We start from the raw sequence: 25,400 nt of genomic DNA on the forward strand, positions 1-25,400 counted from the left end.
GAAAATATTCATCTTGTCAACTTCATAACTAGATAGGTAATGATTTTATCTTTCTAAAACTGGAAGCTCTATACAATAAATTTAAATTTATATTTGATTGCCATAGAATTTTGTCATTAGAATAAAAATAAAAACTATAAAATTTGTTTTTTTTTGTTTTGTAAAATTGTAATATCGTATTTGCATTTATTTGTTTGAAATTGAAAGAAATTTATATATCAAAAACAGAGAAAATACCCATTTATTTATAAGTAAATATAAAAAATGTTAAAATTAATAATGGTAAATTTTTAAATTTATTTTTATCATATTTTTGAAAAAATTAATTAAATATTAGGTGTAGTAAAAAGAAATCCATTATTTTTCCAATAGATAGCTTTAGTAATCTGTATCTCGTCTACGCGTGAGACTAAAGCCATCTATTGGAAAAATAATGGATTTCTTTTTACTACACCTAATATATAGTTTTCATGTAAAAATAAAATTAATTAAACACTTTTATATAACGTAGGCGTAAGAAAAGATTCATATTTGTACAGAAAAATACAACTTAATATTTCTTTTTTGTATGATATTTTTAAAAATAGTTACCTTTGTATAAAAAAATTCTGCAAGATTTGCAAATGAAGTATTTTTTCATATGTATTACTTAAAACGCTTTAAAATCACATGATTTATTTTAATTTTTTATATTTTATGCTAAAATACATTTTGAAAACAAATTCATTTAATTTTTTAGTTCAACAATTCTATTTAAATAACTTATTTTGATTAATTTAAATTTAAAATTAGAGAGAGAGGAAGAGAGAGAGAGAGAGAGAGAGAGAGAGACGTATTTACTACATCAGCACCCAGTCAAAGATTTTAAAAAGATAATATTATTACGCAGTAATCAACTATATTTTATTAAAAAATGTAAACTATGTTAGCGACTGCGAATGTGTTAATTTTTCTGTAATTATTTCTGTTTTACTTTTTATTTTCAATTTATTTTTATAATCTATGATGCCATAACTAATTTGTTTCTATAAGGGATTAATGAAAACCGGTGCAAAGAGAATATAAAATTTTTATTCTAATGTCAATTAGTTAAGAAAATAATGTAGAAAGTGAAGATTAACTTCGATCCCAAATTCCAGTTGTTTGTTTTTACAGGCAAGTTTATTTTTTTTAGAAAATTCAAAAATTATTAGTATTAATCTGCGTTTCCTTTGATTTTTTTCTCAAAAGGCACCGCAAACAGTGCAAACACTCGACATAACGACGTGATGTATCACCGACTTCACCATCACTGCTTTCTTCCATCGGACGTTGTGTCGGCGATTTTACTGTAGCGGCGGACCGTGTACGACGTGTGTTATTCTAGCCCGAGCGCGCGGTGCCTTAAGTAACGCAAAAACACGGGCGAGCGCTCTGTCCGTGAAACTTTATCCAACTTCTGTTGTAAGTAGCTTCTAAGCGACATTACCTTTCTTCCGCGGGGGCGTTCATAAACTTCGCGAGTACTATAAATTGATTTTTCCCCCGGGAAGGATAAGTCGTTGCTGCCGCTCTCGCGTCCCTCCCTCTCTTACCCTCTTCGCCTATCCTTTCCCACCCTGTGAGCACCGCTAATAAGTCGTCTAATAAACGAGATCTTTAGTGCTTCCTTCATTTATTTTCTTACGCTTTTCCTCATAATTCACTTCCATCATGAATAATTATAGCTTGTTCGATTCATGCTATCAGAGTGACTCTGATAGCATGATAACGTCACAAATGATTGTGTCATCTCACGGAAAAAATATTTTTGCTAAAGTATTTAAAAATTCAGCTTGATACAGAGCTGAAAATAAATTTTGTTGGGCTATCAAAACAATTGATTGCTAGAATGTCAAATTTTTTTGCAGCATTGCTCATCATGCTAGAGTTTTCTACATAATTATATTTTGATGATCCAACAAAATTATTTTCAGACCTGTATCTAATTAATCTATATAAATTTTTTAATACTTTAGCAAAATCATTTTTTCCGTGCGCGTCTCGACGCTATTTATCTTGCGAACGGTATGTATACATAAATTCACTAAGTGACGAATTTGAATTTTGAACTTACAGACTTCTCGCTGCGAAACAAATTTCGTAACCTGCTTTACTTTAAGTCGTTGGTCTACACGAAAAGAATGATGCTGAAATATCTTAAAATTTAGTTAGGTACAGATCTGAAAATAATTTTGTTGGATATCAAAATAATTATGTTACAGACATTCAATATTCATAATATACAATTGTACTGTAAGAAGTTTTAACATTCTGGTAATCAACATCCTAATACATAATTATTTTGATGATTCAGCTATATAATCCAACAAATTTATTTTCATTCACATCTGTGTGTATCCAGTTAAATTTTTTAATTATAGCACTTTAGCAAAATCGTTCTTTTTATATACGATATATTATTACATTACACTTCGTCAGTTGATCGCGTTTAATGTATGTGTATGTGTGATCCAGCTCTATAACAAATCTATAATAATAATCTCTATTAACTGATGCGAGAGAAGAAACGTTAATCTGTAGCAATAACAGCAATATGTGCTTTCTCATCCTGCTTTCGTTCTTCAATCTACATATACATTTTTGGTGTCCTTTTTACAATCCATTCGAGACTGTCTGACAAAAAAGTAAATAATTGACGAGGAACTGTTCTATACGTATACCTATGCGCGATTTCGAGATTTACATGCGAATAACATTCGCGCCACGCATCGACATAAAAATCGCGTCGTCCCGCCGTGCGTGCGTCATTAAGAGAACAGACATCCAGAAAAGGCCGGAATTTAACGAGCTCCTCGGAAGGATCTGCAGTCTAGATGCAATTCGCTCGCGTGTCCTCTCTCTCTCTCTCTCTCCTTCCCTCTCTCTCTCTCTCTCCCCTCTCCGTTTCTCACCCTTTCTCTTTCTCTCTTTCTCATCGCTCGTGCCGGACGTTCGTAACGAGGCTCATTTGGTGGCGCGCACGCGACCAATGGCGCGGCGGTATGGTGGCTGTGGCCATGCCCAGCGGCCAATAGCATCACGCGTCACACAGCTGTCATCTTGGCCACGCCCCTTACCAATCCGTACCGCGTCGCGCATGACGCACTCGGCTCGCCTCGCTAACACGCCGCGTCGCCAGTCCCTTCTGATGCGCGCGTGAGGAGTGTTTCTCTCTCGCGCGGCAGCGAGAGAGACAGAACGGCCTCATTGATCCGCTGCCTCGCGAGGTCTGCTTGTCCAGATGTGATTTAGATCAAGATCGCCGAATTGGAATCACAGTTGAGAGACGGATCCGGTGCGTGTGAAATCACAAGTGAAATTGGAAGTGAATTCGTGCGGACTCTTGCCGGAGAGCCGCGGTACTCCGGTTCTTCCTAGCGCAGTCGGTGTTGTTTCTTTGGTGATGAGTATCTCGCTGGAAACGACGACGGGGTTAACCGAGTGAATCGACTGAAGAAATTCCATCCGGGTGGAATTTTCCGGGCACACCCGTTTCTTCGCGAAGGCATGATGCTGAGAGACCACCGCAGTCGAAGATCAGATTCTTAGCTTGCACCAGAGGTCATTTAATACTCGAATCAGTGCCGATTCTTGTAAGCTCTTCGGACGCACGAATAGCTAACGATATAGCAAGAACGTGAAAATGCAATAGCCAAGGATTATCTCCAATACTTCGTTAAGAAGAGTGAAAAAAAGCATCACATTTATTCTATGTACAGAGAGGCGTCATTAAATTGTCAAGTGGTATTCGGTAAGAAAATTTGAAAGAGCAATTTGGTGACATTTTCATCGAGAGAGCGTCACGACGAGAGGCGTCGATAGGGTTTAAGGAGAGCGAGAGAGACGCTCTTTAAGGCGCCTCTAATAATAGCAGCACGCTCGCGAGTGTACCAAGCAGTCTATAAATACGATCGCTGGCCCCGTGGAAACACGAGCCCGTAGATTTCACGGTGCAACCTGTGTGTGGGCAGTAAAAGCGAGACAGGAAGAAAGAACAGCGAGTCGGAAGAAACGGTGAGATCCGCGGATGGAAAAAATCTCTATCGCGTATCAATTTGACGGAAGTGTTTCGATGGGAATGATATAATGACTGTGCGAGTTCCACGAGTATTTTCATGAATGGTTGTAAGCCGATCGTACCAAAACGACAGGTGAGAATCGTCGGAAACGAATTGAAGATCATCCAGAGAAGATCGTCCAGAATGATTTGATCTTTCGATTGGAATCTGCGATCTCATCCTCGGATTACTTCGCTCGCAAGAACAACATCCTAGCAAAAACCCGATTGAAATCTGAAGGAAGATATTCGAAGAGATTACAGCATTGTTGGAATAGCCATTTTTTTGCTTTTTGAAACATGATTAACGCTAGATCGCTGGTTCAAAAACAAAAAACAAGAATCCGCGACTTCGATCTGTGAACTGACCGTCGGCTCGAAGCTGCGATCACAAGACTGAAAAGAATCTCGTTTCGTAGGATTCTTTTTCCGCTTCCGGCTGCGATGTTCGCCGATGTCGACTGGTGAGAGTTGAAAATATCGCGCGCTTCACGAGAATCTTCACGTGATCCTCGATCGAATGAGACCAATCAGATCAATCTGTCGAACGAACATTCAAGCGCAACATTGCTGATCGATGAGTAATGCCTTGGAAAGGCATACAATCATCACAGCACGATCATCGACAGTTTGTCAAACGGAATGTAAAAGAGCTTCACAGTGTTTTCTTGCTTCAAGCTTCACGTAACATAGTGCAACGAATTTACATACCCAATTGTTTAAATTAATTGAACATGGTTTAATCAATGACTATGAGAGATAACGTTACACGAACAGGCGTTGAGGAAGATCAAGTGTACGTAGGGAAGGGAAAGATACATTTCGCGATAATTAAAAGTCATCACTAGTTAAACTAGTGATCAATTTTGACGGGCAACGCAATAAGTGTGCCATCGAACTATTGTCAATACTTAAATTAGGCGACTTTATCATTGTCTTATGCGGACTTTTATCACTTGTCATCCTCTGATTCGTGCACAAGTCAGTTATAGGATTAACTTAAAGTGGTTTAATTTAAGTTGGCGACTCGCCGTGTCTTTTTAGACTATAATCATAGAACTTTTTTTAATTAAAAAAGAGAGCTTTTATATAATCAATCTAAACTTACGAGAATCCACATCGAATCAACGACGTTGCGCATCAAAGATCTCGGGTCGTCGTTGGGCGCGTCGCGCGATGCTCTCGGTAGGACGTTCCAAGGATCCGCAGTGATCCCCGCGAAGGGTTTACCCCGTGAAAAATGAGCGGCGAGTAAGGGGTAGCTTTCCTTTCGCGTAGCGTCGGATCGGAGAACCCGTGAGCGGCGACGCGGTTCGTCGCGGTCGCAAACGCGAAGCGGGTAGGACGATCGTGTCACAACGGTGGAGGGCGGCGGTACCGTGCGGGGGGTCGTCGTGGACCCCGGAGATGACGCAGCCATGATGGCCTACGGGGGCACCGCTGGTAACGGGGGCGCGATGGGCCCGACGTCCGGCGGCGGCGGCGGTGGTAGTGCGGACGTCCTGGGTACCGCTGCCGGCGACTACAGCCCTCAGAGCACCCCCACACCCTTGACCGGACACTCGACGACGGCCGGCACGGTGGAGAATGCTTACACCCCCGGCGCGACCGGGGCGGCCAGCTACAGCCCCCAGGATAGCCCGGCGAGCTCTGCCGGAGGCAGCGGTAACGGCCAGCTGCCGAGTTTCGGTTTCACGCAGGATCAAGTGGCGTGTGTCTGCGAGGTAAGTCGTGTGATCGCCTGTTTCATGGAGCTCCTCCGATAAGAGACACGAAAACATACTGAGTAACACGCAAGAAAGGTAATTAAGTAAATGAGTGTGACGGAGCGAAAGGTTTAAAGAGAAAGAAATGGAGAGAAGAGGGAGAGAATAAAAGGTTGATTTTTTTCAACACTGATACCTAAGCTTTTTAAGTTTTAAATCGTAAGAAATTGATCAATCATAGTTGGTTAGTCTTCTCACATGTTCAATTATGATTGGTCAATTTATTCCGGCTTAAGACTTAAAGCTCAAGTAGTGGATTATTACTGAATGCCTTTTATTTAGTAACATAAATTGATATGAGTATTATTATATCTTTGTTATTCATGGAATACAAAGAAAAATAGAACATTTGTGTCACTAAATGGAAAGTACTCATAGAAAGCCTATTAACTTTTGGAATTTGTGACTAGGCGCTTATCTTTCACATTTGTAATTGTGTTCAAGTACAAGTGATAGCTTCGATTCTCAAATTATTAGTAATGGGCGAGTTTAAGATGGCAAAGCGGCTAAGCTTGCCGAGCAATTAAACATGATTGGTTGGATCTACAAGGCTAAGAACCAATAAAAATTATAAAAGCTTCACTCGGCAAGCATGTCTAATCGCTTTGCCAGCTTGAACTCGCCCAATGTTTAGCCGTGAATATTCTATACACTGAAAAAGAAACAACAAAAGTTCAATATTTTGTGAGATTTCTTTTTTTGGCGTAGCAACGATCATAACTCGATTTATGCACTATTCTATGTATTGTTATACTGAAAAAAATGTTCTAATTAAACCAATAAAAGAGTCTAATAAGAATAGTATTTGATGAGACCAAACAGAATTTTTAGTCGTCATAATCAGAAATTTTGTTTAATCTCATCATTCTTGTTGAGCCTTTGTTGATCAGAATATTTTTTTCAGTATAATAATACGTAATTTTAGGATAACGCATAAGTCAAACTGTAGCTGTATCGAGAAATTTGCAGTTAAAAGTATTTTAATTGAATCTTAATTTAATTATTATTTTTATCTACTTGATAATTAGATTGTGATTCCAACTAATTTATATGACGAAAAAATTGATCTTCAAAAATATATCAAAAGAATGTCTGACAAATCAAGATGACTTTCTACGAGCATCACTGAAATGTTACTCGTTCAATATAGAAATTCAACGTTGTTTCGTGACTCTTATTAGATGATCTCTAGCTGCATAACACGCGCCTGCTGCATTCAGTTGTTTAATGCTATGCGTCGCGTTTATAGTAAACGTACAATCCATTCACATTTCAATTAAAATCTAGACGTAGATAAACATTTTTCGCAGTTACAAACGTTACATTCAATCGCGACAATTATATAGTATGATTGATCTTCATGCAACTCGATGATTCATTCAGTAGAGAAAATTAATCAGTTGGCGCTTAGTGATTCTTTAATATGATTGATTCTTGCCTTTAGTTCTTCGTTAAATCTAAGTATAGGAACCAATCGTATTAAAGAATCACTAAGTGCAAACTGATTAGTCTTCTCTGCTGAACGCGGCCATTGTCGTTAATTGTTTTGTACTTTACTCGCGCTTCAAGAAATAGAAAACGGCATTGCTCTTAAAATTTTATCATGTATGACTTATGAACAAAAATATATGATTGTCAGAAATCTACGCGCAATATTTGCGACGCACAGCTTACAACAATGAGCCGCTGATGACTGGCTAGCAATCGCTGCACTTTCCTCGGCGAATAATATCTTTCCTCGGTCGATTTTTATCTCGAAATGTAACATCATTAGATTCTATCATTAATCTCGCGATAAACATCACGCGAGAATCTCATGTCGCGTGCAAGTTTATTTAAATGTCGCAAATTGGAATAAATTGCTTCTTTTCGATCTGCTACTGCATACACAAATCCAATCATCATCGTGTTGATTGTCGTTGTAAAGTGTGGAAATAGCGAGGATCTACGTGGATTCCCGATGATGAAATTGCTGCCGCGACGACGATCGTTACGTCGCCGACAATGTGCAGCGTTATGCGCCAAGATTCGCTTGCATGTCACACGCTTAATAGAATCTGCACGATTTTACTGTAACCGTAAATTGTTTTGCGTGCGACGTTTACGTCCCTCATATCGAACGTCCCACATGTTAACTCGTCCTGTTCGAAAGAAAGAGAGAGAAAATGAAAAATAGGCGATCCTTTCCGCGTTTGGCAAAATTTTCAATCATTCTTTACTGTACTCTCATCGAGTTGCACTCGCGGCATGCAAGTTGCTCTCGAATTTAATTGACAAACGATTCACGTATCATTTTTATCAATAAAACCGAAAATTAAAATAAGTAAACAATAGTAAAGTAAGTATTTGCTTAAACGAATCCAATAAATTAGCTCGTAAATATTTGGATTGTTTAAATCGAGAAATATAAAATATTGCAGGCGAGAAAATAGATACAAGATTATTAAAAATATAATGTATCGCAAAAAAGGTTAATTGCGAGATACTTTAGTCCAAGTGACGTAAATATCTGAATATATTTAAAATACCTATTTAAAATATCTATTAAATAAATCTCTAGTCTTTCGATTTTTTTTTTTTTTTAGTCTTTCTCTTGGATGATGCCTTTTTTATATTGCTGCGTTATCTATTTAATTTTATTTATTTTTATCGCGTGGGTGTAATCGCCGCGTGAATATTAAGAGTTAATTTCTATACTTTACGCCGTAGATGATGAAAATATTTATGAACGATTGAATCGTATGGCGGTCGTAGCGCATATAAGGTAACGAGTATGCGAAAAGATGGGTTTGCCAAATGCGGAAGTGATCGACCGCAGATTGTATCTTGCACGTGCATACCCCTGTACCCAGCGCTATAATTATGCGGCTAGACTTTAACTCCTTGCCCACGTCGCACAGACAATTATGGCGCTCAAATTCTGCGATTGGAACTTTCAAGAACGCTAAGGGCCCTACGGTTATGCATGAAATGATCCGCGACATTGGAGTCGCTATCGCGTATCGATTTGTTCAAAAACATTGTGATATATTGTTGCCATACGCTGTGACACGTGGGCGCTAGTTGTCTTGTATCATTCGAGGTGCCCATGATAGTTCCCTTTTCAAAGCATAAACGAAATCGACGTTTCACCGGGTGTCGGCCGATCTATTTCTTGTCGAATCGCAATGAAATCGATCTTGTACTCGAGAAAAGGAGAAATGATAGGACTGAATGATTTCTTCCTATTTGATTAAATTATTCTAGAACATCGACTTTCAATCCCAGTTTAAGTCAGTCCGAATTGAATTATATTATAATTTCAGATTCACTCATTTTTAATCTTAATTTTAACTATCTTTAATATCTACATCGATCATTGAATAAAATTATTAATTATGTTATATATGTATTTTTTAGATTATAATTGCATTGAAGATTTAAATATAATTATCGTCCGTTGATGATAAGATTTAAATGTTACTATTATTAAACCTCAAATGGAGAAAGTGAAAAAATTTTCTTAAATTTCCTTTTTTATACATTCGATTTTTAAACGTACTAGTATATGAAAAATTGCTATCATTACGTATTGAATTTCTATGTTGTTCGATTCTAAAAGAGAAGAAGGATTAACTCATGTAATGGTGATCTTTCTAATCAGCATCTTCATCGTTGACAGTTAATCCGATCTTGAGATCTATGTCGTACATTTCTCTTCGTTTGGGTGACATGACATTCATTCCTCATTATGCCACGCGGCAAGATTAATCGACCATATTGCGGAAAATTCGGCGACATCCGGCGACGACAGCGAGCAGACAAAGATGACAGGTGTACAGAGCTCATATTGCTAATTAAGCGATCATCAGACACCCGTACGATCTCATACGATCAGCAACGTCTCAATTTCGTGCCGGTACTTTCGTAGCAATTAATTTTGTACGCTAAAGGGAAATTTCGAGAGATTCTCTCTCTGCGATATTAATTTTCTTCGAACATATAAGATTCATGAATTTAAATTAATATATATGAAATTGAATTTGAAACTACTATAATTATTGAAAAATATAGGAAAGAAGATATAAAAAGAATATAGTCCTAATATTCTTTGCATTTGTGCTTATATCAAGAAAGTGACAATTAGAGTCAAACGCCTATTTACAAGTACATAAATTTTGTATTGCAATAAAGTTTGCATGTATCGATTTTACAAATAGTACCGTGCCTTTAGCAAATCAGTTATGTGTAAATTAAATATACGTAATACGGTGATATTTAGACTGGCAATATATGGCGCGTGATATATCGAGTAAACGTCAGTGATGCAAAGCAGCAGACGTATGCGGATACCGGCAAATATTATAGATAGCTCATTTCTCAAACGGAATCCTCGGTGGTTAATTATATCAACGAGAGAAACACGCAAGGGATAACATGTTTCATACCGATAAAACGAACTGAAGTATATGACGAAATAAAATTGATGTATAGTTCCACTTAGGATCGTGTTACGCGATCGTTTAAGTTCATTAACGGTCATTTCGAGAAATTACACGAATGTTAAACGTCACAGATATGTCGAGTGTAATTTTATATATTAGTAATTATCAGATTTTCTCTCTGTCTCAAATGATATTTTATTAAAACTATACTATTTATTAAAACTATGCTAAACAGTTTTATGAATTTTCATATCTTAATTTGATTATTTTATTATCAAAATTTTCGCGATTTCGCAGCTTCGCATTATTGCGTGATATGTTCATATTTCTAATAGAAATACACAAACTGAATAAATAGAATTTTCTCTTATGATTATAGATTTTAATATCTTGACATAAGGGATCATCGATTGTTGTAAAATATTTGAGATATTTCGAGAAATTCGCAAAATCGTGTATTAGACTATTTTAATCGTTCCAAGACACGAGACTCATTTCTGCTTGCTCGCAAAAATTTAATTAATTGAAATTCGTTAATATATCGATATAGAAGGTACGTCCTGAATCATTCCTCTTCAAATTTCTAAAACCTTATCCCCATGTAATATCTAATCTCATCCAGTTTTTTTACAAATTTTAATTAGATTTTATAATTCAAAATTTAACTTTTTTTTTTTAAGGAAGATTTAATAACTTTCCTAAGAAAATATTCACAAAGTCAAGACCAATTTTTCATCTTTATTGATACGATTCTAAATAGACATTGGTTTTATTGAGGAAAAAAGAGATAATCAGTCGTGTATAACAAATAATAGATCTTCATACTCATTTTTCGTCAAAAATGCTATATGAATACGCAGAGTTATCCAAGATTTAATTTAAATAGTTTTTATAATATATTTCTATTAAAGAAAAGAGAAAAAATTTCAAATACAAATCAATTTTATCTAAAGCTGCGTCAATTCGATTCAATTTTTCTTAAAGGAGTTCTGATAAAATAACAGTAACTGAGAGACTTTTGTATCCATTCAAATTAGTTTTTATAAAAGTTAACGTTTTTCCATTTAATCGTATCTAAGCGATTCAATCAATGATTAATTCGAATCTCTCTCACACACACACACACACACACACACACACACATTGTTTAACTTTGTAAATACTTTTTAGCTCCTTCATTTAATTTTAGATTATTTGTTATAGAGAGCATTCTATTTTATGTCCTTTATAATTTTTTTTACTTGCACTTTGTGAATAATTAAATTAAATGTAACAATAACTTGTATATACTTTGTTAAAAACTGAAGGAAATTAAATTTAGATTAATTTTCTCGATTTGAAAATTGTAAATACAAGAGAATTGATCTAAATTTAATTTTTCCTTGTTAAGGTTAATTTTTCCCGGGTTCTTCATAAATACAGATTATTTACAATAGCTTTAATAGTCAATTTCTGTAATTTTCCAATCTCATCCCAATTCTCACAGTTCCCATTTACACGAAAATATCCCGACCAACCTGTTAGTCACTGGTAGTTGTCCAATTCGTCTTCCTTGAACGAAACGATCAGCTAAAAGAGGTGAATATGAGACATATACAAGATACACTAGAATAAGAGGAGACCCGGGATGAGTTTTGCCGACTAACAGTGTGCCCCCCCTGTCTATCGTCTTCAAGGCGATGGTGTCGAATGTCCAGGTTCTTCAGCAGGCAGGCTCCGTGGAGAGGCTCAGCCGATTTCTATGGTCTCTGCCGGCGTGCACCAGGTTGCACCGGCACGAGAGCGTGCTCAAGGCCAAGGCGATCGTCGCCTTCCATCGGGGCCAATTTAAGGAACTCTACAGGATCCTGGAGAGCCACACCTTCAACCCGAACAATCATCCGAAGTTGCAGGCTCTCTGGCTCAAGGCCCACTACATCGAAGCCGAGAGGCTGCGCGGGAGGCCCCTCGGCGCAGTTGGTTAGTAAAAATTTTTAACGGTTTTTTTTTTCTGTATTATACGTATATAAATAAAATGATAAATAGAGATTATTTTTCTGTGCAAATTCAACGATAATATTTTTCTTAATGGCGCGATTGTTAATTGCTACTTTATATTGATTTCAATTGTTTTATTAAATAAGTATTTCTCTGTATCAATGATTATTAAGGCAAAATATCCTTGTAAGTTTTGAAAAAAAAATAACTTGAATGATTTCATCCTTACTTAAATACTAGTCGATATTGAGTGGTGAAAAGATAATTGAAGAACATAGAGAAAAATAGTATGTTTAATATATCTAGCACCGTAAATAACTGTTTTCTGAAAATAAATGAATTTAATTTATCATAGAACATTCGCATGGAGCAAAAAGCCGTTGAAAGTGGAGTAGTGCTTTGTCGACAATGATTAACTTTCTTCATTAAAAATCAGAAAATCCGAGTGGACACGAAACTATGTCGCACATCTCATTAAATTAATGATCCTTAATATATTGTTCTCAAGATGTGATCCTTATTATTATTCTCGAGATACATATATATGTTACTTTAAAATGAAGTATAAATATTGCAAAAACGTCATCGTCAGTATGTAACTTTTTTTTAAAGAAATTTCTAAAATTTATAATAACTCACTGCATATGATAATTTATGAATAATTTATTCAATTCAGATATAAGACACTTTGCGAATTAAACCTGAACAATGCTAGTGCAGCATTAAAATCTCGCGTTTTAATACGATACGATGTGCCGCGTGCGCGTCACATTTATTTTCGAGTTTAAGGCATCACGTACGGCAATTATAAATAAACAATGCGCGAAACGCACGCCGCACGGTTTCGGCATTAACGGTCAAAAGAACGGACAAAGTTATTATCGCACCCAGCTAATGAGCAGTATAGACTTGGCCCTATTTTACCCGCTCAATTCGCAGGCGGTGCGCGTCGCGCGTGAAACCGACGACGTCGCCGTCGTTGCACTCGGCCCAGAAACCAAATCCGTCTTCAAAAAAGAGAAGCTAGAAACAAAGCGTGCTTCTGTGCGCGCGTTGAGAGAATCGGAGTGCCGTAACACGCCGCTGCTTCCTCTTCCGTTTTTCACAGCGTCGCGTCGAATCCGCGTTCGCGGTGAAAATTTTCACTCGCCGTAGTACCGAAGTGTGTTTATCTTGGAGCCGTCAAAATGTGTATTTAAAGATACAGGTAGACTTTAACGACGGTGTTCTAACATTTCTGACGGTACTGTAATAGCGACGCTTTTAAAATTGCGTTCTTATTTTTATGTTTTCTTTGAAAAAAAAAAAAAAACAAAAAAATGTTAAATTAATATCCTCACTTATAGAGGTGACTTTGTCTTTTTTCTTTGCAGGAAAGTACCGGGTGCGTCGTAAGTTTCCGCTACCGCGCACAATCTGGGATGGCGAGGAGACGTCTTATTGCTTCAAAGAGAAGTCCAGGAGCGTCCTGAGGGATTGGTACGCCAACAATCCGTATCCGTCGCCGCGCGAAAAGCGGGAATTGGCGGAAAGCACCGGCCTTACCACCACGCAAGTCAGTAATTGGTTCAAAAACAGGAGACAAAGAGATCGTGCCGCCGAGCATAGGTGAGTCTTTGACAATGGAGACTCTTTCTGCTTAATTAATTACATGAATTGAATTCTCATTGGGTCTCATTGGCTAGAAAGGAATGTGCTTCATTCTGAAAAGTATTTCTAGAACAGACAGAAGTATACAACAATCTACATCAAAGTTTAACTATCCGAAAAAAAGTGAAGATTTAAAGGCGTTAAAAAATGAGCGACCCAACGCTGAAGAAATATTACGGGCGTCAAATTGGGTCAACGGAAATAGGATCGAGTTTTCTCTATTATACTTTTACATTTTCTTAATATTAAATTATATTAAATTATCTTCGTTGAAATATTTTATTAAGTAGATGAAATAAATCATACACATGTAATAGAAGACATTAATAGCTAACGGCTCAAGATATAACGATGCGAAACTAACGTAATTTCTAAAATTTAACAAATGACGAACGAGAGTTCATACAACGTAACCGTCTCATTAAATACTTTGTCAAATAAACAATATCCGACGATATTTCTACGTCCGACAGCACAGAGACATGTACAATTGGCCACGTTAGTGTGGAATTTTCGTCTCTCGCGGATAGAAGTGATCGGCTCGTAGGAGTCCCGTGTTGTTTGGAAGGTCGTTGCTCTACATCCGATTTTAGAAACGAGCGGAGGCCCCATAACTATGTCCGTAATGCGATGCCTTCCGCCGCGTAGCGAGAGCATCGTGTCGCATGCATTCATATTCGTACACGCGGCCGTCTTTTCCTTTGCCGAGTGAGCGAACGAGCGAATAATAAATAAATAAGTACCAGCTGGGCCATCTGGGCCACTGACAGAGCCAATCTCCCGCGAATTCTTCCGCGAAACTTAGCACGTCGCGTCGCGTTGCGACGAAACGATGACGAGTCATTATGAGATTAGTCGATGATCAAAAGTGTGCCACTCTTCTCTGTCTCAGTCGGCTGATTAATAAATTGAATATCGGATATAAATTTATTGCAAGAGAATCTGATCGTTATATATCGCAAACTACATTCTTGTCTCTCATTAATAAAATTTATTATTTGTTTTCAATAATATCAGCGTTTGTGTGTGTTTCTCTTTCTAAAAGCATTAATTTGTAAAGTAAATTATGGCCGGTATTCGTAATCTGTTCTTATTTCAAGATCGTCTTAAGTAATGTTTTAAGATGCTAAAATGGTCTCTGATTAGTTCGTGAAATCTTAAGACCTAAAACGGTCTTAAATATAAAAATCGATTATAAATACCAGCTTATAATTATTGTAATGAATTAAAGTATAGTATTGATAAGACAATCGTAGCTTAACATTCCATTGAGAACAATTTTTCATTTTGAATCAGAATTCCAATTAATGCTCCAACTAAATCTCTTTTTCCAGCGTATAATTGCTAAAAATTTTGAGCTATAAGGATTGATTTAAAGTAATTCATTATAATAATTTGAAGGTTAATGACGAAATCATACGCGAATGCAATGGAGTAGGTGGAACAGGTATTTCTGTGATATTGGAGAGATTCGAAAGCAGAAATTCTTTGCGGGATTTCCTAATTAATATGCGACGAATGATGCCATATACACGTATTCGCAAAGTCTGTAAGATCCATCGTCATGAGTGATGCTTATAGGGTGACCATAAATTCTTTGATAATTTCGAATTTTTACTTTGGATATATTTTTTAATAATTCTCGTATCAATCTCAGGATGATCTCCCAGCAAACGAGAATGGATTAAAATGGATTGAAATGGATTTTTTTCTATCCGAATGCGAATTTTAAATAGCGAATACTTTTTTTCGATTTAATTGGATTCAATTGTATTCAATTAGATTCAATTGGATGCAATTGGATTGAAAAACTGCATTTCCTATTCAAAATTTTGAATTGAACAGTATTCACAATGCACAGAAAAAGCTAATATTATTTTTAGATTGAAAGGCATAGATATATGTTCCATGCAATTCCTATAAATAAATAAAAATGCATTCAGGATTGAAAAGCATTCATTTTAACATTCGTGAATCAATATTTCTAAAAATCTGAATCCATTTCAATTCATTTCAATCCACTCTCGTTTGCTGGGCTATTCAATTTACGCAAACTTTTTGCGAATTATAAACATACACTTGTTTCCTTTACAGATCTATTATATTTCCGCGAAGCATTTGATTTTAATGAAAATGATTTAATAAAGTACGCTTCTTATTATAGAATTGAACTTTATTCAATTAAATTCAAATTTTGTTGATGTATAGATACGCGAAAATGGATTTTATATTTTCGAAAATTGAAGTTAAACTCGACGATTATATTAGATGATATTAGATACCGACATAAATCATCATTCTTGATCCTCGAAACTGCTTTGGGACGAGCGTTAATTCGCGAACACCTCGTAGACATGCATCTCTGACCTCCTGCCATGGGAATATACAGAAGCCATAAGAAATTCGATACGTTCCCCGTGACATGATGTGTGTACTGGTCCTGCCATAATAGTGCTTCCCACTTCCTTCCCTCACGAGAAAATGCGTCCACGATTCACATGGATCGATCGGATCCATGCATCCTTCGATAGAAGATATCGCTGACGCTTCTATTAATATAGGTATATTATAGAAGCGCTAATGTTAGTAGAAAACATATTTTGTTTAATAGATGACGATGGATTTTATGTCCATATTAGCTGAGGATGATAACAATGATAAATTTTAAAACATTGAGAAGACAAAATCTTTGAACGTATAAAAATATGTATAAATGCAGGAAATCACTTGCAAATTATGATAACGAATATGAACGATTATTTAATAAAAAATAACAGATCAGTACTTAAAGAAAAATCTTTTTTCTTTTACTGCGATTTAATAGTACAAACAACAAATTTTTATAACAAATCGAATTTTTAAAAAATAAAATCTTTATCGATTCAATCTATAAAATTGAAAAAAATATTGACAAAATAGCAACACAAAATACTTTTACAAAAATGATCTTTTTTTACAGAGATCTTTTTTATGAGAATAAATAATTTTTCTAGTAGTATTTAAGCTTAATTTATAAAAAGTTTAATCGTAAATAGTTAAAAAGGCAATTCTGATATTGTAGTTGATAAATCATAATGATACTATAGAAAAATATTATTTCAAGAAAAAAGTATTTACAGTTTCATAACACAATAGATTTTTTACAACAAAGTAAAATATGTTTACTCAGCTCAAAACTATTTTGATTTATCGAATGTAGGATCGAGAAATTCTTTAATAGTAGACAGATTTTATCTAATAAAGACATAAAAGAGATTTGTCGAATAAACTCTCATATTTTTCGAACAACATATCTCGTTTAATGTCTCATACATATGTATATATAACTTTTTGCCGATGGTTCATTTGCTAGAATCGATATTTAGATTGAATTGATATTTTAATATTCAAGTAGCAGTGATATTTAATAATTAAAGATGTAGTTAAAATTTTTAATTGAGCAGAAAACAGATTTTGGCAACCAGTCTATTTTTTTTAATTAACGTAATTAGGCACTCTGAAATAAGGTCACTAAAAAATAAAAAGTCAATACTTCGAATTATTGCCATTTCAAATCTTTATACTGTAATCCTAAAACGGAATGTAACAAATCTCAGATATTATAAATATAATAGTTAGTTTCATAATTGTTGTATCATAATAATTTTTTAGTGATTTTAAATTATACCAATCTATATAATTTCATTTCAATAATCAAATTTAATTTAAAATATTCTAAAATTTGTATGTATTTATACGATTTAAATTCTTAAATTATCTGAGAAGACAAAGAAACTTAATAAACTTAATAATTGTGCTTATACATATTTTCTAATATTGTATCGAGTTAAAATACATGAATTCTTTTGATTCCCGTAATGAATTGACAATAAAAAAAAATTTTCTATTCTTATTTCTAGTAATGTTTGTAATAACGAAACAAATAATACGTGTTCGAGAATTACGGCCGAGAATTACAATTATGTAATTGTTTAATGAGAACACAGTCAAAAATTAAGTGAATAATCTTTCGCGTATGCAGGGGCGGCGTCCCGACGATCCTCTCGGGACAGGGGCGTCTCATGGGCGTCTGCAACCGACAAAAAAACGTCAAATACAGGGTACTATAGTCCTCCCCCGGGAGTTGTTATCGAACGATTTAACTATCTCGTTTCGATAAGATATAATGCGCACGCTCAATAAAATACAGACCGTTCAAAAAAGGGTTGCAAAATGAATGTCGATAATGAATTATTTACACACAGTGTTTAACGCATTTACTATCAAGCGTTAATTGATAGAGAATAATTAACGTTAGATATGAAATGTATCATGTAATGAAAATTAAAAACATGAAATATAATATATTCGACTATATAATGACGATATACAATAATTATAATAATAATAGTGTAGCAATATTACCAACATTAATTCGTAATTCAATTTTTATTTATCGCTCTTTTTACATCTACGTAGCAATTTATGTAGAAAGATAACGATTATGCGCTCTCGAGTCGTAAACGGCCGAATTAATTGATATCGGTTGGCCATAATTATCGGCACAGAGCGTAACCGAGCGGAAGTATATAAGCTTCAAATCGCGCGGAAGATAAGGTCGATCTAAACACAGTGGATTCTCGAAACGCCCATAATACTCGTATAAGCTTAGTCCTCATGGGCCGCTCTCTTTCTCTCCTCTCTCTCTCTCTCTCTCTCTCTCTCTCTCTCTCTCTCTCTCTCTCTCTCTCTCTCTCTCTCTCTCTTCCTGCCATAACAAACTTTAAACAATGAGACTCGATCGAGATAAAAAGTCGTGCAGTATGCCACGACTGTTTTGCATACCGAAAAATCAGGACTGGCTCCGATAAGAGAGAGGGAGAGGACTTCTTCGACCGTAATCAGCGGTTAGATTATTTGCGCTGGTCGATTCACGGCGAGCATGTATTAGAGATACAAAGTCTCGTCAGCATCCAATCCAACTGTGCCAAAGTGCATCCGCTGCACTTTGAGAAACGCACAAAGCACGATGACGATGCAGTGTGTCAACGGCGAAACGTCGTTGCAATTGCATCACTGTCGACGATAACGGAACCGCTGTTCTCAGTACTCAGTGTCCGATGACAACGGAACGTGCGTGTATCGCCCAAACGTGAGATAACGCGCGGTGATGCTGATTAAGATGTCGGCGACGGCGCCGGATAATCCATGCGCGTCCCTGTCGCTTCTCGAAATTTTCCGACGGTGCGTACGGTGTCGCGTTGCAGCATGAAGGAGGAGAGCCTTCGGCGCTACTTTAGTCCGCCGGATGATCACTTCGGCGGTTAGGCTAAAAATAATATAGATAATATCTGACAATGGAGAGCGATATGGCAATGACGTATGTGTTTACATAGCTCACAAATAGGAAATCACAGGTCACAATCCCTATTGTAAGAAGCTATATATACAATGCACAAGAAGATTTTGTACGTACTCTTTAAATTCTTTGGTGTGGAATCTCATTTTTAAAGAATCCCTGGAATGTCTTTCTTAAAAAAATGGTAGAATTCATTCTTTAAAGTCAGATTCTTTCAAAGAATTTAGATAGTATATTGTCGCACTTTTTTTTCCTAATTTTTAAATACATGTTGCCACAATATATCTTTGCACAATTATTTTAAAAACTTTGTTCTCTCTCTCTCTCTCTCTCTCTCTCTCTCTCTCTCTGGAAAAGGAAAATGAAAAGTATTGTCTAAAAGTTTTGAAGTTCTTTATTTTTACATTCGTTTATCTCAAAAATAAATACGAAAAAAAAGTTTTTGGCTGAAAATTTTCTTGCAGCAGTACTCATGCTTGAAATTCTTGCGTAATTATTTTAATAGACCAATAAATTATCTATATTTAGCTAAATTTTTAGATACTTCAATCAAAATGTTCTTTAAATGGGTACATAATGTATTTAATTCTATATATATTATTGAAAAATATAAATATAAATATACGATTTTTAGGGGGTGCTCTCTAAACATCCCATGTTATCACCTAGCTACTTACAGATTAATATACAGATTAGGTTTCATGAGTCTTCCTCGTAAACGAGAGATCGACTAGCACAACCCAAGAAACACACCAAGTCAAGACAAAATCAAAATGATGATTTAAATTATAAAATTTGATTGTTTGTTAACATTAAAAATCAAGATAAAGTCATTTTAATTTTTTGTTGATTTTTGTGTGTTCCTTCGGAATGGCTGTGTTCAATAAAAAAAGCAGATTTACATTTGTAAGATTTTTTAATATGATTCGTTCTTTTCCTTCATTCTTCACTGTTTCTAAATGTATAAATGACAATCATATTATAATTTTATAACAGTTGTAAAGTTACTTTTCCTGAATGCAGCCAATGACACGTTTTCGTGATGAATATAAAAAAAGCGCTACAGTTACAGCATTTTCGGCAGCATCATGTTGCACTCGAAGATTTGAAAAACAGTCGGTCAGTCGGCTCTTTTTTTTCGAATATCGATTCTATCGCTCGGCTTGAAAAATAAATGCTGCACGTTTCGCGCTGCGATCCTTGTTTGTAGGCGCCGTTGTATATGTACGACACTTAAAACGCGTCGATTTCGATCATTGTCAAAACGACAAACAATAGAGCCACAGAAAGGTGGCGGGAAGAGACGGGAATATGGACGCCGGTGCATCCGCGAGTGCATTGTGCCTCCCATTCTCTTCGCAGTCAAAAATAAACTCCCGACTGCACGCACTGGTCCCGCTGTATATTTTTTTTTTGCTCTCTCACTTTCTCTCTGCGAGAGCGGCCGCGCTTGTATATGGCGCTTAAAACGTCTTTATTATCGTCGCGCTAGTCCCGCAGTTAGAGTCACGATGAAGGGACCTAACTTTATGAGCGATGGGCTAAGGGCTAAGAGAGCAACATCTCGTGGCGCCGCGGAAATAAATAAAAACCAATGTATGGACATCCCACAATCGCTCTCCAACTTATCGTATTTCGAATTTATTATTCTTCAGTTGAATGATTTTTAAGTCCTCAAGCCCATATCAAGACTATAAAGATTGATATTGAGATTGAATTGGAATTTCAATTGGAAGAAAGAAAATCAATCTTGAATCAACTTTGCTTTGATCGACCAATTTTCAGTTGACCAATCTCAACAATTTCTATATAATCTGATTAGAACATTACATGCCTATGAGAACAATACATTGATAATCAATTCGATTGCTACAACTTTTATAAAAATGAATATATTATAAAAAAATTATTTAATCGAAATAGATATTAGGAAATATACCTAGATATTAAGAAATATACCTAACTAAGCAAATATCTTGATTAATAAAAAATTATAAGCAATGGAGAAAGTATTAGAAAAGCATTGGAAAAAAAACCGGTTATGTTATATCAAAAAGGTGATTAAAGGTTAAATTAAAACGAGAAGATATTTGAAGCAGAAAGAAGCTTGGTTGGCATTTTTAAAAATAATTTTACTTTCATTTCTGATTTCTAAATGAGAATTATAAATTGCAAAAGTCATCATCGTAATTCAAGCAATGCCAAAGTTTTCAAATACAAAAAAAATATACAGATCTCTAAATGTGAAAATTATTGTTAATCTTTTCCATTGGAAAAACTAGTGCAGTACTGGTACAATTGAGTGTAAATCGGTTTACATATTTATTTTGTATAAACACAAAAAGCTCGAGAAATAGTTTTAAATTTATTTAATTTAATTTAATTTGATTTATTAATTTTTTTTTAAACTTTCTTGAGCTTTTTGTGTTTACATAACAGAGTAAGATTGGTAAGTTATTAAATCAGGAAACATTCTACATGAAAGGATACTCTGCGCTTATTCCAAATTAATGGCTAAACTCTAAACACGCGTTAATAAATAATTTAATCCTTTTATTAGTATGAAGCTATCGTGACAAGAATACATAAAAAAGAATAAAAGGGTTAAATTATTTATTAATAATGAAAATGTGTAAATTAATTTGCATTTAATTGCATTAGTGTGCACTAGTTTTTCTATATAATGGAAAACGCTATAAAAATGCAGAAAATAGTTTTACAACAATGACGTCTCGATGATAAAAAGAGACCGAGCAGTCTCTCTTATAGCGAGTTTGCCGTTCGCCGGTTTGCTCGATGGATCGAAGGGCTATATCACGCTGGCAGAAGCCAGTAATGGCTTCGTCGTTGTTCTCCAGTGTCAACAAAACATTGCTAATGTACCAACCCTCGAACCCTCGCCCTCGCTCTCGCCCTCGCCTCCGTTCTCGTTCGCCCCCTTCATCCGACAGCGCGGAGAGAAAAATGGAGGAAGAGAACATATATTGTAGTAAGGGACGTTATTTCCAGTCGGCCGACAATCTTATCCCATGTGATCGATTTGTTGTTAAAATTTAAGTCGTCTCTCCCGGACCGATCCAATCGATGACTCCTGTCGGCGTTGACCTCGATTCGATCGATCAATCGCGTTGTAAAATATAGAAATTTCATGAAATTTTAGATTTATGTTGCTACATCGGTCAGACAGATTAATATCATCGCGATTAATTTTGTACAATTATATATACAAATTAATATAATTTTCATGTAACACTTAATATAACTCAGCTATTTCCCTTCTTTCCATCGCCGAGGGAAGTTTAGTTTCCTTCCGGCGTTATTCAGTAATTTTTGTACATGTATTAAATTAAATCAAATTAAACAATTAATTTTGTGTAAACACGAAAAGCTCGTGGAATAGGTTTTTAATTTATTAAATTTTTTTAAAAACTCGAGCTTTTTGTGCAACAGTAAGATTGATAAGTTATTAAGTCAGGAAACATTCTACATGAAAGGAACTCTGCGCTTATTCCGGATTAATGACGAAACTCTAAACACGCTCCATGATCATCGCTTGGAAACTACTGGCAGTAAGATTAACGTCTCTCTCATTTGTCGGCCGTCAGAGATTGTCCACTTTAGATTAGATTAGATTAGGGACGGACGTTTTATTCGCGCCGCATAAGCGAAAAACACGCGCTCGGCTGCTCACCGCGTTTGTTTGTGGCGACGTTTTATCGGGCGACGTGTGCGGTTCTTCTGACGTTTTCTACGAACTGGACTCGATGATCCGCCGTATCACCGTCGTAAAATTCTACGCGTGAACAAAGAAGGGCGGCATAATAGATCACACACAAGCTGCGTATATTTCAGAAGTGACAATTGTTGTTGCATGTACAAAGGTTATTGCAAAAAAATCAATCGGGATAATTGCAAGACTAAAGACCTTTGTCTTGTAAAGATTTTTGTAATCCTTACGATATGATATTATCGAACGAACTTTCTCTTTTCTACAAATGACTATTATTATTCATTAACATCAAACTTATTGGTAACAAAATTATCGTAAACTCAAACAACAGTTGAGTTATTATTGAGTGTACGAGATTTTTATCGCTATTTTGTTGTTATAGAATAAAAAAAAAGAGTCTTTATTAATGATTATAATCATTCACTAAGGATTACAGAATAGAGCCCTAAATGTAAGACTGAAAAGTTTTGATAAATTTAATTACCCAAATTAAATCTATCTGATATTTCATACATCTTTTTCGAATATCTTTGCAACAAACCGCGAAAAAATTCTTTCTTATATAAATATATGTGTATAAAAAAACTGTTTAGTTTTACAATTATTTAATTTCCTAAATAAATTATTATTTTAAATATTGTTATAATATTAATGATTTTTTAAAGCATTTATCTAATATACAAAAATCTTCGACATTACTCGGATTTATTAAAATGTAAAAATTTCAGTATGTTATAAAGCAAATGTATTGATAAACATAAATATATTTTTCTTCAATGTATATTTGAATAAAACAAAGAAGTATAATTAATAAGCGTAGGTAGTAATATTTAACAATTATATTTTTGAAAAATATTAAAATTTCTTATTTATGACCATCATAATTATGTTGGTAAATTCTGTATAATAGACTAGCTTTATTCTACAATAAAAAGTTAGACAATTTAAAAATTAAATTAAAAATTTCTGTGCATAAAAGATATTTTTAGGAAACTTTTAAAAGTATTTTATATTATTATAATAATAGTCATCATCAAGTTGAGATAAAAAGATTGAATTTCAGTACTCGATGGATTTACTGCGTAATAGTGTAAAAATACATATCTACAATGCTGAACTTTTTGCGAAGTTACGCAATAATATGGAATAAAAATGAAATGTGATACGCAATTACGATTTTAATGTTTAATATTGCTAACATATTTTTCACCTGATTGAACAATACGTGTATCTTTTATTAAACCTTTTATGAATATTAAATATTAAATTTTCAATCATTATTTTACTGCTTACGCAATGTTGTGCAAAATTTAATAAAATGCGAATAAGACAGATCAATCGAGATTAATAAATGAAAAAAAATTTTTTATATTCCTTTATTAATTCCGATTAATCCGTCTTACTCGTGTTTTAATATCTTTTAATATTTCATGATAACTTTCGAGCGTTGGATCGCATAGACATTCTGATGGCTAAATATGTAACATTTATTATATATATATATATATAATATCTACATTCTTGATCTTCAAGATGGAAAGTAAGTTCGCGCTTTCATACATTTTCTGCATACACTTCATCAAATTTTGCGGGATAATTTTGTTTAATCGATTATCCGGCGGTTGATTAACCGCGAGTATCGATTCGCAGACAAGAGGGTTAAAAATAATCCAAGTAGCGAGTTTTCTGGAAGGGACAGTGTACTTTTGCCGGATGTAGAATGAGACAGATGGGAGAATCGGCGTCGAAAGGGCGGTAACGGCCGCGAGGGTGGTCGGTAAGGGTTAGAGACAGGGGTGGCTACGCCAATATTGACTCCTTCTGAAAAGCAGAGACTCGTCGGTGACACAAAGAGGGTGGCGCTACTTTACCTCGCCCTTCGTACACCCGGTACGCCCTAAGGTACTTTCGACATGGCGTCCAACTGACTAACTTTGCCTGCGGCCTCAATAATCACTCGAAGGCTCGAAATGTTGTCAAAACAGATTTTTTTGAATCGATAATATTATATAATACAAGCAAACGGTAACATGTTTCTTTAAAAAAAAAAAAAAAAAAGCGGAATATTTTAAGCAACAGCAACTTTCCTCTGTCTCAATAGGTAATCAAATTTCTGTTCTTATTCTAAAATTCATGAATTATATAATTTAGACATTCGATCCTTTGGAATATTCGATTTTATTATATGAATATGAATACTTTCTATTTCGCATTGATTGTATTACGTTATGAAGTGATGTATAAGATGATTTCAAACATTTAACTTGCGTTAAATATATTTTACAGTGCATTAAAATTCGTTCATTTTTCTTTTTAATTAATTTACATTCGATACCATTTTGTTCGTGTATTGGCGAGCGTGTATTGATTTTGATGAAAGTAACTGTTATTATTACATCCCGGAGTTATGAATTATTCGGAAAAATCTCGATGGATT

The 25,400-nt window shown here is 35.1% G+C and overlaps 1 protein-coding gene across 2 annotated transcripts in view; it reads left to right on the plus strand.

Annotated features, from left to right (window-relative positions):
* Positions 1-3,164: 3,164 nt before the first annotated feature.
* so (SIX homeobox 1 protein sine oculis) overlaps positions 3,165-25,400 on the plus strand; it is a 37,824-nt gene continuing 15,588 nt past the window's right edge. Inside the window, exons 1-3 of one of the 2 annotated variants that reach the window (XM_011067487.2) lie at positions 3,165-5,802; positions 11,945-12,227; positions 13,619-13,853. In XM_011067487.2, the coding sequence (XP_011065789.1) occupies positions 5,497-5,802; positions 11,945-12,227; positions 13,619-13,853 (824 nt within the window). In that variant the 5' untranslated portion in view covers positions 3,165-5,496. The remainder of the gene's footprint in view (positions 5,803-11,944; positions 12,228-13,618; positions 13,854-25,400) is intronic. The other variant, XM_087404115.1, reaches the window with a different exon arrangement.

This window comes from Acromyrmex echinatior, chromosome 3, assembly GCF_024713525.1.
Source record: "Acromyrmex echinatior isolate Ae372 chromosome 3, ASM2471352v2, whole genome shotgun sequence".
Lineage (NCBI taxonomy): Eukaryota > Metazoa > Arthropoda > Insecta > Hymenoptera > Formicidae > Acromyrmex > Acromyrmex echinatior.